Here is a 19,069-nt window from a genome sequence, read left to right on the forward strand (position 1 = left end):
ATGATTTCTGCCTCTATCTTTTTAATATCCTCCTGCCATTGTCTCATTATCTCATATTCTCTTTCCTGCAGTCGTTTAATTTCTCGTTCTGCTGTTTCATTTTTCTTCTCTCTTTCATATTTTTCTTCCAACTCCTTCTTGAGAGCTTCCATCTTTTCTCTGATCTGCTGTTTTTCTTTGGCAGCCTTTTGTTTTTCTTCCTCCAGTCTTTTCTTCATCTGTTCCATCTCCTGCCTGTATTTGGTTTTCAGTTTCTCCTTTTCAGCTTCAATCTCCTTCTCTTTTTCTCTAAGAATTTCCTTGATTTTCTTTTTGATGGACAGTTCTGCCTCTTGGAACATGTTGTTTGTAAAGAACTGACATGATGGGTTGGATGTCTTCACCATTTCAATCTGTGTCAGAAGCTCACAAACTTGGGTGCGGTCTTGTTTTTCTCTGTTATTAAATACTATGAATCTGTCGCCACAGTCTCTGAGCAGTTTCTTGATTGGCTCGATGGTACAGGTCTCTACATACTCCTTTATTGTCTGATCTTCCAGGTCATCTCCTCTAGTGAACAGCACTATACTGAACATTGCAGCCTTTGGACCAAAGATAGTTTTGATCAGATCTAAAGTTTCCACGTCGTCTTTGGTGACTCTTCCCACACTCAGTACTATGATGAAAGCATGAGGTCCAGGTGCTGACATCAAGATGCACTTCACAATTTCTTCCTGTATGTTTACCGTTGACAGTGAGGTATCATAGAGACCTGGAGTGTCAACTACAGCAACTGTCCTTCCCAGTACTTCACCGACTCCTTTCTTGCAAATTTTTGTTACAGAGTTCATACTGGCTCCAGTAGCAAATTCCTTTCTTCCCAGGATGGTGTTTCCTGTTGCACTCTTTCCATTTCCAGCCTTTCCAATTAATACTATCCTTAAGCAACTGGAAACTTGTGCTTCCTCTTCATTACCTGAAAATAACATTTGCACTAGTCAGCACGTTATATCAGAGATGTTTACGTTCATTCAAGTCCAATTCAGGTCTCAAGTCTCTAAAAAAATAAAAGTCGCATGTCTCTTCTGATTGTAATGAGCCTTATATCATCTACTGCTATCCAGTCTGCTGCCCAACAATACTGCACAGCTAAATGTAAGAAATTCAAAGCATTCAAAACAAACTTCTTTTGTTGGGCCATCTTGTTTGGAGTCCTTGTAACTAAACATTATTTTAAAGGGTACAGCAGCAGCTGCAGATGTGCACATGTTTGGTCGCCCCATTCACTTATACAGGATAAACACGGTATTGCATCTATGCACTATGCTCCTTAGCATCCGCTGAACACGCTCTGCTATTTTTTGCTGACAGCGTGGGTTTCTGTCGTTCCCAGCTGCTTCAACTGTGTTATAATATCACTGAGAGTTGCTTGTTGAATATTTAGTAGTGAGGAAACGTCATGACAGCTGAAGCATCCTATCATGGTACCACAGTGCTGGAGTCCACTCAGATCCTGAGAGCAAACCATTCTTTCACTAATGTTTGTAGAAGCAGTCTGCATGACTAGTTGCTGTTTTTACTATACACCTGTGATGCAATAAGATGCTTCTAAATATATATAATATTTTGTGTTAATCCAGTATCCAACTGTTGGATGATAGGGGTGTGCCATATCGTATCGTTCGCGATAATATCGCCAAATTGTTTCAATATGGTGAACGATATTATACCCTGAAATATCGTGCCATATCGCCCACACCAAATTATCACATCAGGGTACTACTTTTTTGCTGTTTTTAGCAAAAGAAAAATTCACACTGCTCTCATTTCCCATTTTATATCTACTAAAGATTATATCTGTCAATTATCATTTATTTTACGTTAATCCTGGATATATGGAGATATGTAGAGCGCATTATTAGTACCATGACATTCTGGATCATTGACTTCTGCTACAAATTAATGATTAATTACTGATTAATTTCTGGTTACTGATTCATTTCTTGTAATTTTTTAAATCTCAGTTAAGGGTGCGCCATATCATATCGTATGCAATAAGAAAATTTAACACTCATTTTGGTGCAGTGGTGTATTCTTGAAATCATTTTTTAAATTCAGTATTTCATCATATCACCAAGAGTATCGTTATTGCGGAAATACCATGAAATATCGTGATATTATTTTAGGGCCATATTGCCCACCCCTACTGGATGAAAATAAATGTAAAAGTCATACTTGAAGTTAAAACACCTACCTTGTGCTTTTAGCTGCTTCTTTAACTCCTGAATTTCCTTCTTATGTTTGCTCAGCTCTTCTTTATACTTTGCGTTCGCTTCACACCAGGCTCTTTCTTCCTGAGCCATCACAAACATGAGAAGAGTATAGGGCTGTGCTTCGATCAATTTTGTAATTTCTGCCAGAAGCTCTTCACCTGCTTTCTCAAAGGATTTCCCCATCTCTGTTTCCACAATTACATGTCTATAATTGCACATAGCAAGAAAGTTCCAGAGTTCTGTGTCACCTTTAATAAAAGCAGCCTGTTCCATATTGGGCATTTTAAAAATAACTATTAGATTATCTTTGACTCTGGAGCCGAAGATTTTCTGGATTTTTTCAATTTCTCTTCGGTTTTCATCAGTGAGGAGACCAAGAGAAATGATTAAGAGGAAAGCACTGACTCCAGAATCACAGACAGAGACACAGCGGAGAGCTGTACACTTTGCATCATTCTCTTGAGTGTTGTAAAGAGCCGGCATCTCCACCAGGGTAACTGAGCGTTCAGACACTACTCCATGTCTCGTCACACATATGAAGCTGGGCTCCAGACTGGGCTTGGGCCTGCGCTGGCTCTGGCCCAGTATGAGATCTGATATAGAGGCTTTCTGTGCTTGATCAGTCCCACACAGCACAAAGTTCAACCTCCAAGACACTGAATGAGACAAAACAAGCTTGAACATGTTAGTCCAACTTAGAACAGGAAACGCGCAAAAATATCAATGATTTAATGATATAAATAATGTATTAAAAAAATCCAAAGGTATCAGAAATTATGATTTAGCATATATTATGCCAGTCCATTTTAGTCTTTAGACCCCAACAATAAACAAGTCCTAATTTATATATCAGATATAAACTGTATTAGTAGCTTAGTTAAATCTAACAATACTAGATTAAAATATATGTAAAACTGTCATAATGGCTAGATTAGAGTCCTTGCTCATTTGGAGCTGTGGACTAGAGCTAGTTTGAAGGCAAACAGTCCACAAATGGAGACTATTTGGGACTGTGGTTGACACCACAAAGGAAGTCACTGCCTACAAAAAACATGTCTGCATCCCTGAAGTTTGTGAAAGTGAGCATTTTAAAAGTTGTCTGACCAGTGGTTTGGATGGTCCCCCCTTATACAGCGCATCTGGAAAGTATTTACAGCGCTTCAGTTTTTCCACATTTTGTTACATTACAGCCTTATTCCAAATTGTATTATATTAATTTATTTCCTTAACAATCTACACAAAACACCCCATTATGACCATGTGAAAAAAGTTTTCTTGAGAGTTCTTGAAATGTATTAAAAATAAAAATCTAAGAAATCACATTTCATAAGTATTCACAGCCTTTGCCATGAAGCTCAAAATTGAGCTCAGGTGCATCCTGTTTCCACTGATCATCCTTGAGATGTTTCTACAGCTTAAATGGAGTCCACCTGTGGTAAATCCAGTTGATTGGACACGATGTGGAAAGGCACACACCTGCCTTTATAAGGTCCCACAGTTGACTGCATGTCAGAGCGCAAACACCAAGCATGAAGTCAAGGGAATTTTCTGTTGACCTCTAAGACAAAATGGTCTCGAGGCACAAATCTGGGAAAGGATACAGAAAAATGTCTGCTGCTTTGAAGGTCAGAATGAGCACAGTGACCTCCATCATTCGTACATGGAAGAAGTTTGGAACCACCAGGACTCTTCCTAGAGCTGGCCGGCCGTCTAAATTGAGCGATCGAGGGAGAAGGGCCTTGGTCAGGGAGGTGATCAAGAACCCGATGCCCCAGCGTTCCTCCGTGAAGAGAGGAGAACCTTGCAGAAGGACATCCCTCTCTTCAGCAATCCACCAATCTGTATGGCGAAAGCCACTCCTTAGTAAAAGGCACAAGGCACCCCGTCTGGAATTTGCCAAACCATGAGAAACAAAATTTTCTGGTCTGATGAGACAAAGATTGAACTCTTTGGTGTGAATGCCAGGCGTCATGTTTGGAGGAATTGAGGCACTGCTCATCACGAGGCCAATACCATCCCTACAGTCAAGCACAGTGGTGGCAGCGTCATGCTATGGGGATGTTTTTCAGCTGCAGGAACTGGCAGACTAGTCAGGATAGAGGGAAAGATGACTGCAGCAATGTACAGACACATCCTGGATGAAAACCTGCTCCAGCACGCTCTTGACCTCAGACTGGGGTGACGGTTCATTTTTCAGCAGGACAATGATCCGAAGCATACAGCCAAGATCTCAAAGGAGTGGCTTCAGGACCACTCTGTGAATGTCCTGGAGTGGCCCAGCCAGAGCCCAGACTTGAATCCGATTGAACACCTCTGGAGAGATCTGAAAATGGCTGTGCACGGGAGTCTCCCATCCAGCCTGATGGAGCTTTAGAGGTACTGCAAAGAAGAATGGGCAAAACTGCCTAAAGAGAGGTGTGCCAAGCTGCTGCCAAAGGTGGTTCTACAAAGTATTAAGCAAAGGCTGTGAATACTTATGTAAATATCATTTCTTTGTTTTTTTTTTTATTTTAATACATTTTCAAAACTCTCAAGAACTTTTTTCATATGGCCATAATGGGGCATTTTGTGTAGAATTTTGAGGAAAGAGATTAATTTAATACAATTTGGAATAAGGCTGTTTTGTAACAAAATGTGGAAAAAGTTAAGCTATGTGAATGCTTGCCTCTGTTGCTCACTAGAGGTTCTGTATTGAATGTTTAATGTTTTTTCTGATTATTTGTCCTGCGATCACATTTCTGTAAAGCTGCTTTGCGAAAACATCATTTGTAAAAAATGCTACACAAATATTAAATTTAATAACGAGTGACCATTATTTTATTTTGATTTTAGTTTTTGTAGAAACTCCAGAGAAATATGAATGCAGTGTAACTTACTAAGTAGTGGTGAGAAGAGACCATGTCTCCTTCCAGGTCGACATGGATCTGTGGCACAAACATAATATACATGTTTTTTTTTTTTTTGCTGTGTTAATGTTACATATATGTGATGTCTCATATGCAAAGCCTTAGAGTACAGTAATATGTTACATTAGGTATCTACTCACTGTAAATCTGCTAACATCCCAACCAACACCAAAACTGTAAATACGCCAACATTAATACTAGCTATTTTGCTGTTGAAATATTAGCTATTAGCTATTAGCTATAAGATTTTCTAATTCATATTCTGCAGTGTATGACTATTTTATACTTGAAATATATCACGATAATTACAGTACATTACGACTTATTTTATAATAAATAGACATGATGTCAAAAACCTTTGCTGACTATAACATCCATTGTGTTTAGTTGTGTGCTGGCTAACATACAAAAAACTTCACCAATATTTTGGCTTGTTGTGCAATGATCAATGCATTGATTATTAAGGAGAAGCAAATCTCAAACATTGATTAAAACACACTGTTTCTTTATTTCATCTCAAAACGCATTTAAATGTGTTTTTGTAATAGTACCAATACTGATTCTGAAGGGATGTTCTTAACTGTTGTAAAATGAACAAATACATGCACAGGACTGCTCTATTAAAATAAAATGTACCTCAAGGTCACAAACCTTGGTTAAATTCTGTAGGTTTTAGCATGTGTTAATTTCCTGGGTGAAAATAATAATTTATATTTAATAACTTAATAACTTAATAATAACTTTAATTTAATATTATTTTTATTCAGTCTTTTGCAAAAGTAAATTACACTGACTTTTATAATGTACATTAATGTAAATTAAAGTAAATACATTTTTTTTCAGAAAACAAACTTCATTCTGCATGTTTGACATGGAAATGAAACAAGTTTTTAACATCTTAAATTTAGTAAATAAATAGTAATTTAAATGAAGAGAAGAGTGTCCCTGTAAATGGTATATGATGTGTTAATATTTTTTCAAATAAATAAAAATGCGTTAAATTAGATTATTATTATTATTATTATTATTATTATTATTATTATTATTATTATTATTATTATTATTATTATTATTATTATTATTATTATTATTATATGGTTTATGCGGATCCCTTTTCTCGAGATTTGGCGGCCCCTGTCGTTTCTGTGATGAACTGCAGGTAAATCCAGTTGTAGAAGTAGTTTGTAAATAACGGATAGTTTGGGTTTTTCGTTCATTTCGCAGCGAATTCACATCGTTTACTTTGATTTCGGAGGTTTTCAGAAACGCTTCGTAATTAACGATCATTCTTACGAACTTTTTAACGAAGAAAACAGCTTTACGGAGGATTTGTGGTGGAGACTCGCCCCAGTATGATCAGATCTGTCCAGATCCGCCTGTTATAATAAACTAACCTGTAAATAAACAAGACGTGGAGCTGATCCGCTTAGTTACCGGACACGTGTTTTATTTTCCTGATCTTTTTAAATTAATTTAATGTGAAAAAACGCTGCACGGCGTAACCCACATCTATTTTTATTCAGTAACTGGACACTTACCACTGCTGGACGCCATCTCCTGTTGTTCATCTCATGAGCTGAAATCAAAAGTAGAATCAGAGAGAGAGTTTTATTGGGAGGGGGGTGGGGATGTTTATGCATTAATGATCAACAAAACATATTCAGTAAATTAACATCTTAATCTATTGTTCCTTAATAACATAATTAGTAGTATAAAACACACCTTATTTTCAACAATCAAAACATTATGAACTAACAGCTCCAAGCAGGATAATCCCATGCTATCATAGACTGTGTAAAAAACCTGAAAACAGTCTAAACCAATACAAAATGAATACCCCAATACATTTTTAAATAAAAATATATACATATATATTCACTGATTTATATGTTAATTCTGGTTCATATTTGTTCATATTTATTTGCTGTAAATAAAAATGTTGTTGAGTTCATCAACAGATTATTTTGGTTATTTGCTGTGTCTTTGGTCTAGGCCTTATTTTTATCTCAACTCTGTGTCATTTACAAAGTACACTTCTCCCACTAGATGGCGCTAAAACCTCATATATCTGCACATATCAGTGTATTTTTACTGAAGTTTTGCCTCCCTCCTCAGATGTTTTACTATTTCCCCAGTAATATTATGTAGAATTTAGTTAAGATTAGGTTAAGTAGGGTATTACTCCCCGATAGTAAAGGATAAACTTTTAATAAGTTACACTTTTAATGCTGATGACAGAAAAAATAAACTACCTTTAAACTACCTTTATTTAACAATGCCTTACAATTAACATTGAAAATTAACATTGATTCAACATACATTTGCTGTCTGGGTTTGTGTATAGAAAAATTAAAAAAATATTTTTTAGTATTTTCAGTAGAAATACTGTATCATTGCCTAAAAGCAACATAAACATTTTATCTACCTTGTTTAAACAACAGGTAGCGTTAAAATTCTGACATTAAATCAACGTTTATTTCATGGATTGGAATGTTTGAGACTCTAATAATAATAATAATAATAATAATAATAATAATAATAAATAGTAGTAATAATAATACTAATTTTATTATTATTATTATTATATGGTACAATATTATGTTATTGAAACCATTAAATAAAATCCAAGAACATGACGGCAAATGTAATGATCTGTAAAACATACTCACCCACAAACCCTGGTAAATATATGAGTTGTAGATCAGCGAATCTGCGCAGGCGCAGTCACAGCTGTTCGAATCAAAAAGCGCGGGAATTCAGTTCTGAGGTAAATCGTTAGCTAACTGGCTAATTTTACCTCAGACCCTCAGTTTCCTGCAGATGCTTTACTTATTTCAGGTAAGAATGCTGTCCATATTACATTGTAAATTAAATCATATTTATTATTACATTTTATAAATGCTAGGTAATGGAATATGTTATTAATAATATATTTGTAAGGAAACACATTCTTTAAACTGTTAATGTCAGCTAGCTATCTAGGTTACAGTTACATGGCTATTTAGCTTGGGATTAATCTAAAGCTACAGTTAAGGAGTGAGTTGTTTTGAACTTAATTCAACCTTCAGTTACCTTCATGACATATTGTATTTTCTTTTTTTAAATGTTTTGTTACACATAACACTATTTTAGAGCTGTTGTCCATCAGAACAGACAATAAATCAGAAAATGAACTTCGTCCTATTCACTGCAAAAACACTAAAAAAGTAACTAAAAATTAAAAAGCAACTAATTTAATGTTATTTAGAACTGTTTAGGATAGTTTATGAAATAGAAAGGCCAATATGAAATATAAAATATTACACACAGGCTTCCAATGGAATCGAATACTTTAGTTTTTTATCTTTATTTTTTATAAAGATTTTATAGTAGAATATTAAAGTTTTATTTTCTGTGCATTATAAACAGAAAACAACATTCTTATTTTTTCCATCAGTGGAGATAATTTAGGTCTGAAATGTTTAATAAAATTAATGTTTCTGACTATTATACTATCATAAAGTCTAAGTACCTAATGAGAGCCTGTATCAGATGAGGTCACCATAATATCATCTGCAGTAAGTTAAATAGGAAGGAGATAAGGTAAAATGTAGAATAGTGTATATATGCATACATTTGATAAAATGGGGAAAAGGGCTTAATAATAAAGTAGCTTGGTTATCTTCTTCTCCACGTTTTTGCTAAATTTAATAATCTTCACATTATTGTGTGGTTTATTTTGGGTTTCGAGAATTTAGAGTTTGTCAGTACTAGCTTTGGATATTCTGAGTGAGAATGACAAAAAACTTTGTAAATTCTACTGAATAAGAATGTTTTCTAAATGCCAATATATAATAACTAAATTAAAATGGCATAATTTTAGACTTCAGATGTTTAATATGTTATATTTAAATCTGAATGTGTAGAAAACAGAACATTATATTAACAAAAGCTTAAGTTTTAACTCCCTGGCCTTATAGTTCATAGGAAATTGTTAAACATTAGAAAGTTAAACATTTGAGATGATTGAACATCATACCTAATAATGAGCCTTTATTTTTAGGTATATTTTAAACCATCTTACTCTGTTATCAAAAAGTACAAATGAAATAATATGAATGAAAAATATATTGGATAAATAATTTTTGTATACAGCAAAACTGTTGTAATAAAGAATGCTGCTGCATATGGACAAAGAGGATGTGAGCAGGATGGACGCAACTGCACAAAAATAAACTTTACAAAACTGGTTTACATGTGAAATGTGTTGCCCAAGAAATGTGGTTATTTTGCCATAGTTATATAAAAAGGTAGAATTCAGAATCTCAGTATTAATCATCTTGCAAAAAATATCCAGCAGAACCAAAACAGTGCTGTAAAACTTCCAAAACATTTATGTAAAAGTGTTGACCCATTTTATATATACTTAAAAGTTACAGACAGGAAAAACAGTGTCTTTTTTATCACAGGAACAAATTAAAGCTCGGAATTAGGAATTAAAGCTAACGTGTTACAATTGCTTCAGCTTGCTAACGGTACACTGCTTTGAGAGGACAGTGACAGAGCAGCAGCACCATTTGGGAAGACTAATAACAGTTTTTATAATAATAATAACAGTTTTTGTACAGTGTTTAAACAATGTTATCATTATCATATATGGAAGTTCTGTAAGTCGATATGGGGCTGTAAACCAGCCAACAAAAAACAGTAACAAAGACATAAAAAGTAAAAGTATGAGCCAAAATATCATAGTTGTAAATAATTTGTAAAAATGCTCAAATGCAGTTTTATAAGCCTGCAGTCAACATGCATATTAATAATACATTGAACAACAACTTACATACTTATCCAAAATACCTCTTTTGGTTACTTAAACTACATTTGACTTGAATGTTTTGACCAAGTTGTCTTAAAGAATGGCACAGCTTGATTCATTTTTTAGTTTGTCGATTTCTGTCCGTAGTTTCTTGATTTCCTCACTTTTTTGACCCTCTGTGAGTTTATAGAGATTATCCAAAAGCTCATAACGTTTCTGAAACTCCTCAGTGAGCCCCTGGAAGTGTTTTTCTTTACTTTCATTGAACTCATTGAACTGCTCAGCCTGCAGCCTGGCAACATCTTCATATTTATTCTTCATGTCCTTCATTTCTTGATCATGATTCTTTTTCAGTTCCTCACGTTCCTTTTTGTCTCTCTCTTCTCTGGCTATTCTTTCTGCCTCTTTATTCTTAATGTCCTCCTGCCATTGTTTCTTAATGTCCTCCTCTCTTTCCTGCAGTCGTTTTCTTTCTTCAGCTCTTCTTTCTTCATCCTCTTGTTTTCTTCTCTCCTGCTCTTCCCTCCTCATTTTCTCCATCTGTTCATAATGTTCTTTCATCTGTGCTTCCATTGTACGCTTCTTTTTCTCATACTCTCTGTCTTTTCTCTCACTTTCTTCTCTCCACTGTCGTTTCTCCTCCTCTCTTCGAAGTCTTTCTTCTTCCATGTCTCTTTCAAATTTCTCTCTCATTCTTTCTTGTTCTTCTTGTTTAGCTCGTAGCTCTTCAGCATGCTTCTGCTTTCTTAGCCGATCCTCTTCCTGTAGTTCCTTTATCTGCCTTTTCTTCTCTTCTTCCCATTCCCTCAATTTACGCTTAAGGCCCTCTTGTATCTCTGTTCTCTCATGTTCTGCCTCTTTTATTCTCCTCTCCCAATCACGTCTCTCATCCTCTTCTTTTTGTCTCCTTCTATCTTCCTCCAATTCTCTCTGTTTAAGGTCTTCACTTTGTCTTTTTCTCAGTGCATCCATGGCTTGCTTTTGCTGATTTTGCAAACGTTTTTCATCTTGTTTGTATCTCTCTTCCCTCCTTTTATCGTCTGCATCTTTATCACTTAGCTGTTTTTCAAATTCATATCTCTGCTTTTTATTCTCTATTTCTAGCTCATTAATTCTGTTTTGCCATTTTTCCATTTGCATTCTTGCTTTTTCTGCCCTTGCATTGTCTTCCATTTCTTGTTTCTTCTTCTCCATTTCTTCTTTTTCTTTATACTCATTTTTGAGAGCTTCCATCTTTTCTTTGAAATGATTCTCTATTTGCAGTTTTTCTTCATTAACCTTTTGAGTTTCTTTCTCCAGTCTTTTCTTCATTTCTTCTATTTCCTGGTTGTATTTGGTTTTCAGTTTCTCTTTTTCAGCTTCAATCTCTTTCTCTTTCTCTCTCAGAATTTCCTCAATTTTCTTTTTGATGGACATTTCTGCCTCTTGAAACATACTGTTTGTAAAGTATTGACTTGTTGTGTTTGCATTTATCACCATTTCAATCTGTGTGAGAAGCTCAGAAACCTGGGCTCGGTCCTTTTTTTCTTTGTTATTAAACGCCATGAATCTGTCTCCACAGTCTCTCAGCATCTTCCTGACTGGCTCGATGGTACAGTTCTCTACATACTCCTTTATTGTCTGATCTTCCAGGTCATCTCCTCTAGTGAACAGCACTATACTGAACATTGCAGCCTTTGGACCAAAGAGCCTTTTTATCATATCTAAAGTTTCCACATCATCTTGGCTGACTCTTCCCACACTCAGTACTATGATGAAAGCGTGGGGTCCAGGTGCTGACAATGAGATGCACTTCACAATTTCTTGTTGGACCTCTTCCATTGACAGTGAGGCATCAAAGAGCCCTGGAGTGTCAACTACAGCAACTCTCCTCCCCGGAACTTCACCAACTCCTTTCTGGCAAACTTTTGTCACAGAATTCATACTGGCTGCAGTAGCAAATTCCTTTTTTCCCAGGATGGTGTTTCCTGTTGTACTTTTTCCATTCCCAGTCTTTCCAATCAACACCACCCTTAAACAGCTGGAACCCTGTTCTTCTGCTTCATCATCTGAAAATAACAGAAGTAGTTAATACAGGTTGTATGCTTCACGACTATAACATACAGTGCATCAGTACAGAGAATCAGTTTGTAATACAGACACAAATACGTGTAAAAAGAAATTGTTAAAGTACAACCTCAGAGCAGAAGTACAACAAGCAGAAAAAAGTACAATTAAATAAAAGATTGAAAGGGATTTTAATATGTCTTCTATCCACAGCCCAAAATATAGTTAAAGCATTTAAGTGTTCTGGAGAAATTTCATAAAGGGCAAGAGCACAAGCCAAAACTAAACATCTAGGATACTCAATCTCTCAGACAGTACTACATCAACAACCATCATTCAGCAATAGCTGAGAGAACCACAAGGACAGGGGATTATTTTAGCAAACCTTTGACAAACACTACAATACAGTTACAAACTTTACCCGGCAAAACAGAATCCCCACATTAACCACCTCCAGAAGGTGTTTCAACTTCTCTGGGCTCTAAGGCATCTGTGATGGACCACAGTGGAAACAAAAATTGTTGTTTTGAGCTTCAGACCAAAGACAAAAGTACAAAATCAAGGGTTTGTCATGGTGTCGTTGTGTTAGTACACTTCTGTGATGCAATAGAGAACATTGTGTTATAGTAACATATGCTGCTTCAGATTATGTCCAGGGACATCTATGAATTTTTAACAAGACGATGCAAAACCACATGCTGCGCACAGGCCTGCCGGAATGGATAACTTTGAAACAAAAAAAATGCTGTTTTTGCAAGAAGAATTTGGAAAAATTTCACCTGACACACTGTTAAACTGTTAAATGCTTTCCCACAACTTTTTATGGAATGTGGTGCATGCGTGAAATGCAGGAATGGATATATATCGGTGAATGAAATGAAGTTGAGCAGATAAAAAACTAAATATCTTGGGTTTAATACTGTCTGTGATCAATTCTAACTTCCTGCTCCCCCTCTTTTCGTCCTCTATCCCACTATTCCCACTTGGGGACCTGTCAAAAAATACAATGTAATGTAATATAATATAAAAAATATAATAAACAGTAAATGAGAAACACACTTTTATTGCAATTAGAATTGTCCATACTCTCCTTTTTTATAGGGCTTTAGGAGAAATTCTACATTTTAAAACGGCCAAGTCAAAGTGGGAAAAGGGGCAAAAAATAAAATGGGGGTGTGACTAAAACTGAAAAACAGAAATTGACTCAATGGCTTTTTTTGCTACTCTAGAGAGCACTTTATGCAACTGTCTAAACACTATGCTACTAAAGTAGCTTACTCTATGAAATCTATTTTGGCAAATTCTGTTTTTTGATAGTTTATATTTGGATTTCGGTTATAATAGTGTCAAAACTCAAAATAATAATACAATTAATTACATGCTCTGTGATTATTTTATTAAGTATTTTAATGTATCTAAAACACATTTAATAGCACTCAGAATTTTAAACTGTACAGTTCAATTAAATCTTAGCTGCAAAAAAAATTAAATGACAAAACTATTATAGAAGATGCTCACACATGCCAGAAGTTATTTTTTAGGAGATTCTAGGCCACTCAAATATGTCTTAAAGAGTAACTGCACTGTATTTCAGCTATTACACCATTAATAGCTAATATATTACTCAGTAATAATAAAATATACCAGCCCTGCTTAAAATGAGATGCAAATTGACTATTAAAGAACTCTGAATGGACATAAAAAAAAATAATACCAGGGTTTACCTGAAGTCAAAGTACATACCCTTTGACTGAAACTTCATCTTTAACTCCTGAATTTCCTTCTCCTTTTTGCTCAGTTTTTCTTCATACTCCTCCTTCACTTCACGACTAACTTTTTCTTCCTGAGCCATCATAAACATGTGAAGAGAATAGGGCTGTGCTTCGATCTTCTGAATAATTTCATCCACCAGCTTTTCGCCTGCCTGCTTGGAGGATTTCCCCATCTTTGTTTCAACTATTGTATATCGATCATCACACAAAGCAAGAAAGTTCCTTACTTCTGTGTCATGTTCAATAAAATCTGTCACAGTCTGTTGAATATCTTGTGTGGTAAAAATAACTAGTAAATTTTCTTTCACTCTGTAGCTGAAAGTTTCCTTGATTTTCTTCATTTCTCTTTTGTCTTCATCAGTGAGGGGACCAACAGGAACGATGAAGAGGAAAGCACTGACTCCAGGATCACAGAGAGAGACACAGCGAAGAGCTTCATACTTCACATCCTCCTCTAATAGCTCTGATTGTGTGCTACAGAGAGCTGGCATCTCTACCAGGGTAACTGAGCGTCCAGACACTTCTCCAGCTCTCATCACACACGTTAAGCTGTGCTCCAGACTGGGTTCAGAACTGCGCTGCCTCTGGCCCAGTATTAGATCTGATATGGACGCTTTCTGTTCTCCATCAGTCCCACACAACACCAAGTTCAATCTCTGAAACCCTGAATAAGAAAAAAAATATATTTGTTATGTACAAGGTTTTTTTTTTTTTTTTTTACAAAAGTATGAAGATATAAGAAATAACATTTGCTCTGCCTATTGTGCTTGCACCAATCCTCACATCAGTGCTACAAACTATATATAATGTTTTACGCACTCAGCAGAGGGAGGAATTTCTCACTAAGAAGATTTTGCTTAAAATACATATATATTGACTATATAAAAAAAAGATGTTTCATAGAATGTTTACTAAATAATGGTATATGTGTCTGGTATATGGTATATGTGTTTGGATGTGTCCTGATTAAATTTTCCTACACATTCAAGTCTGAATCAACAAGGTTTAACTAACATTTGATAATTTAGCTTTATTTGGTTATCAGTGATTTAACCACGTATTATCTTTTAAGTGATTTAATTGGGTTTAAATAATAACATGACTCTTGATCTCTTTCTGACAGGGTACCATCCACTGTTGTATTTCTAAGATTATCTTGAATATTACAAAACTGTTTGTGGGCAAAATATATATATATATTACATTTATTGTGATTCAATTGTAAGATTGTTGTTTCCTGAATTTATCCTCACAAACTGGTATGCTGAAGAATGTATTTTGATCCACTGTTTAGTTGAGTTTTCTTTTGGTTTGGTCTATTAGAAAAATAGACCACTAGCTGAAGCATGGTGACCATGTGGGGGGGGGGGGGGGGTTATGGCCCTTTGTGAATAAGATCATCTTCCCCGCCAAAGTTTGAAATTGCTCCTAGACCAATCAAAACACAGACATTTGGGCCACAGAGCCAATCGTAGCTCAAGGGCCAAACAGGCCACAGAGACTAATAGTTAAACTGGGTCAGACACAGTCAGATCAGTTCAGAGCAGTTGGAAGAGAAGCAGTTTTCAGTTCAGTTGGAGTGGGAGAAGAGGTTCAGGGAGAAGTTAGAGGAGAGAGGTTAGGAAGCCCAGAGATGAAGAAAGGATAGACTGTTAGTTTAGTCATCTTAGACTAGTGCATTTAATCTTCTTCAAGTACACTGCTCAAAAAATAACACAATAAAACTCCAAGTAAATCAAACTTCTGTGAAATTAAACTGTCCACTTAGGAAGCAACACTGATTGACAATCAATTTCACCTGCTGTTGTGCAAATAGAATAGACAACAGGTGGAAATTATTGGCAATTAGCAAGACACACTTAATAAAGGAGTGGTTCTGCAGGTGGGGACCACAGACCACTTCTCAGAACCTATGCTGTCTGGCTGATGTTTTGGTCAGTTTGGAATGCTCAGGTAGTGCAGCTCATCCAGAATGGCACATCAATGCGAGCTGTGGCAAGAAGGTTTGCTGTGTCTGTCAGCGTAGTGTCTAGAGGCTGGAGGCGCTACCAGGAGACAGGCCAGTACACCAGGAGACTTGGAGGAGGCCATAGGAGGGCAACAACCCAGCAGCAGGACCGCTACCTCCGCCTTTGTGCAAGAAGGAACAGGAGGAGCACTGCCAGAGCCCTGCAAAATGACCTCCAGCAGGCCACAAATGTGCATGTGTCTGCACAAACGGTTAGAAACCGACTCCATGAGGATGGTATGAGGGCCCGACGTCCACAGATGGGGGTTGTGCTCACAGCCCAACACCGTGCAGGACGCTTGGCATTTGCCAGAGAACACCAGAATTGGCAAATTCGCCACTGGCGCCTTGTGCTCTTCACAGATGAAAGCAGGTTCACACTGAGCACATGACAGACGTGACAGAGTCTGGAGACGCCGTGGAGAGCGGTCTGCTGCCTGCAACATCCTTCAGCATGACCGGTTTGGCAGTGGGTCAGTAATGGTGTGGGGTGGCATTTCTTTGGAGGGCTGCACGGGCTGCATGTGCTCACCAGAGGTAGCCTGACTGCCATTAGGTACCGAGATGAGATCCTCAGACCCCTTGTGAGACCGTATGCTGGTGCGGTTGGCCCTGGGTTCCTCCTAATGCAGGACAATGCTAGACCTCATGTGGCTGGAGTGTGTCAGCAGTTCCTGCAAGATGAAGGCATTGAAGCTATGGACTGGCCCGCCCGTTCCCCAGACCTGAATCCGATTGAGCACATCTGGGACATCATGTCTCGCTCCATCCACCAACGTCATGTTGCACCACAGACTGTCCAGGAGTTGGCGGATGCTTTAGTCCAGGTCTGGGAGGAGATCCCTCAGGAGACCATCCGCCACCTCATCAGGAGCATGCCCAGGCGTTGTAGGGAGGTCATACAGGCACGTGGAGGCCACACACAATACTGAGCCTCATTTTGACTTGTTTTAAGGACATTACATTAAAGTTGGATCAGCCTGTAGTGTGTTTTTTCACTTTAATTTTGTGTGTGGCTCCAAATCCAGGCCTCCATTGGTTAATAAATTTCATTTCCATTGATGATTTTTGTGTGATTTTGTTGTCAGCACATTCAACTTTGTACAGAACAAAGTATTCAATGAGAATATTTCATTCATTCAGATCTAGGATGTGTTATTTGAGTGTTCCCTTTATTTTTTTGAGCAGTGTATATTAATATTAGCTATCCTAGTTAAAATATCTAAGGTTATTTTACAATCTACGAAGCCAAGCATTATTCCATCTAAGTTTAGCTAAAGTACAGCTGAAAAAGAGATCCGCCAGATCCAACCCAGAAACCTGCGGTCCGGAGGCCACCAGCAAGCCAGCTGAGAGTGAAGGGATTTACCCTGTGGGTTCTAATGGGGCTCCGTGCTGACACAGGAAGTCAAACCATCCTGCAGACAGGCTCACGTGATCCTTTTTCGGGGTGAATCAGCAGACGACCACAAACCAGACGGACGTCGCCAAGGCCCACCTCGACACCTCAGAGTAAGGCAGAGCTGGGTTTAATCTTTCGGCAGATGGTGTCTGTTGGTCATGGTTTGGGTCGGGTCTTTAATTTAGTCTTCTTAGTATAGATGACTCATTTGGAGTTGCTTGGTTGGAAATAAGAACTGGTTTCGTAGACTTAAAATGCCTTAGACCCTTATTTAGAAATATTCACTTAATAGTTATATTAATCTTTATTCCTTTCATATCAGCATTATAACGTGTTTGTTGTTTTATTTCTCATTTATCATTCTACACTATGATTTGATATCTAATGGCTACATTTATGACTTTTTAATGAATTATTTACTCATATCTGTGTGATTTAATAAAATACTTTTATATTATAAAACCTGTAATTTCAGTGTGTTTTTCTGGATAACTTGGTTATGAAAATTTCTGTCACCTGTAGAAACCACACCCTGAGATGTCTTGTGTTATTAATTAATCTAATTAATTAATTAATTTGATCAATTAATTTATTAATTAATCTAATTAAATTAATTTAATAACTGGCGCCCAATTAAAATATTTCAACATCTCAATTAGCACCAGGTATTAAAACCACTGAGCCCGCTACAGTACTGATTTACAGTCTATGCAACAAACGGTTTAGTTACGGATATCTTGAAAATTGGGAAGTTGGTAAAAATCTGGGAGAAATTTTCCAGATTTGGTTGAGAAATACTCACCCTCTGCATCATGTTTACCACCACGAATGAATCTCGGTATCATACTCCCAAGTCTTCCTCCTGGTTAATAAATATTAATGAGCATAATAATCTGATCATCACAGTTTATTGTGCTATTCTGTTGCTTAACAGTTGCAAGGTTGTTGACGTACTCTTTCAAGACAGAACCTAAAATATTTAATGTTAATTACGAATCTTCTCATTCATCCAACTCTCAAGATTTGGTTTGGTGTCCTTAAACGTTTCAAATTTCAGACCCAAAAAATAATTCCAACCAGAATCATTACACACTAATTTAAGCTATGGGCACATAAATGAAAATGGGGAAAATGGCTAAACTACATTAATACTTGACTGCCTTTAACTGTAAAGAACACCAGAAAATCATATAAAAAAAAACTTCCAGGAACGGCTAAGAACAAAGCATTCAACTTCTTTAAGCCCTGATCTATTTGAAATATACAGTCTGGAGACGTACCCTTCAAACCTAAGACAACTTAACAGTTTGCTCAAGAGCAGTGGGCCAAAATACCTGTAGACATGTGCAGAAATCTCACTAAGAGTTACAGAAACTGCTTGATTGCAGTAATAGTCTCAAATGGTTTGTGCAACAAAATATTAAGTTTTGGGTATCGTCATTTTTGTCCAGGTCAATTTCATTAATCTCTTGTAACCGTTTTAACTATTTAGAAAGATATTCATAAGAAATACCAGAGGAGCAAAATTAACCCAACTCATATTTAGGTTTCTGATCTTCTTCATGCTAAGTATCACAAGTTGGTAGCCTCTGGCAAACCCAGTAGGGTCTATTTTTATAATCATATCATGTTTGTACATAGAATTACATTTGTTTCTGTGGGAGAAAAATTGGACGAATAAAATTTGTGAAGTGTCTGGAGCAGATATCTTGCATATTGGGGGACTGAAAAAAATAAAAAATCTGAGGGAATAAGAGCATTACTTACCATCACCATCATGTTTACCACCAAGAGGCAATTTTGAAATCATACTCCCAATTACCTTTAATGGTTCTGCAAAATATCACCAAAACCACTGTTATCATTAGCATGGCAGTCTGATTAACAT

At 36.6% G+C, this 19,069-nt stretch overlaps 1 protein-coding gene across 1 annotated transcript in view; it reads right to left on the minus strand.

The window, feature by feature from the left end:
• LOC103032576 (uncharacterized) overlaps positions 1 to 19,069 on the minus strand; it is a 57,666-nt gene that overhangs the window by 34,669 nt on the left and 3,928 nt on the right. Inside the window, exons 4-10 of the mRNA XM_049469486.1 lie at positions 18,949 to 19,014; positions 17,984 to 18,043; positions 13,743 to 14,435; positions 10,052 to 12,001; positions 5,129 to 5,176; positions 2,234 to 2,908; positions 414 to 955 (exon numbers count right to left, since the gene is read on the minus strand). Of these exons, the coding sequence (XP_049325443.1) occupies positions 414 to 955; positions 2,234 to 2,908; positions 5,129 to 5,176; positions 10,052 to 12,001; positions 13,743 to 14,435; positions 17,984 to 18,043; positions 18,949 to 19,014 (4,034 nt within the window). The remainder of the gene's footprint in view (positions 1 to 413; positions 956 to 2,233; positions 2,909 to 5,128; positions 5,177 to 10,051; positions 12,002 to 13,742; positions 14,436 to 17,983; positions 18,044 to 18,948; positions 19,015 to 19,069) is intronic.

The sequence above is a fragment of the Astyanax mexicanus genome, chromosome 21 (genome assembly GCF_023375975.1).
Source record: "Astyanax mexicanus isolate ESR-SI-001 chromosome 21, AstMex3_surface, whole genome shotgun sequence".
Lineage (NCBI taxonomy): Eukaryota > Metazoa > Chordata > Actinopteri > Characiformes > Acestrorhamphidae > Astyanax > Astyanax mexicanus.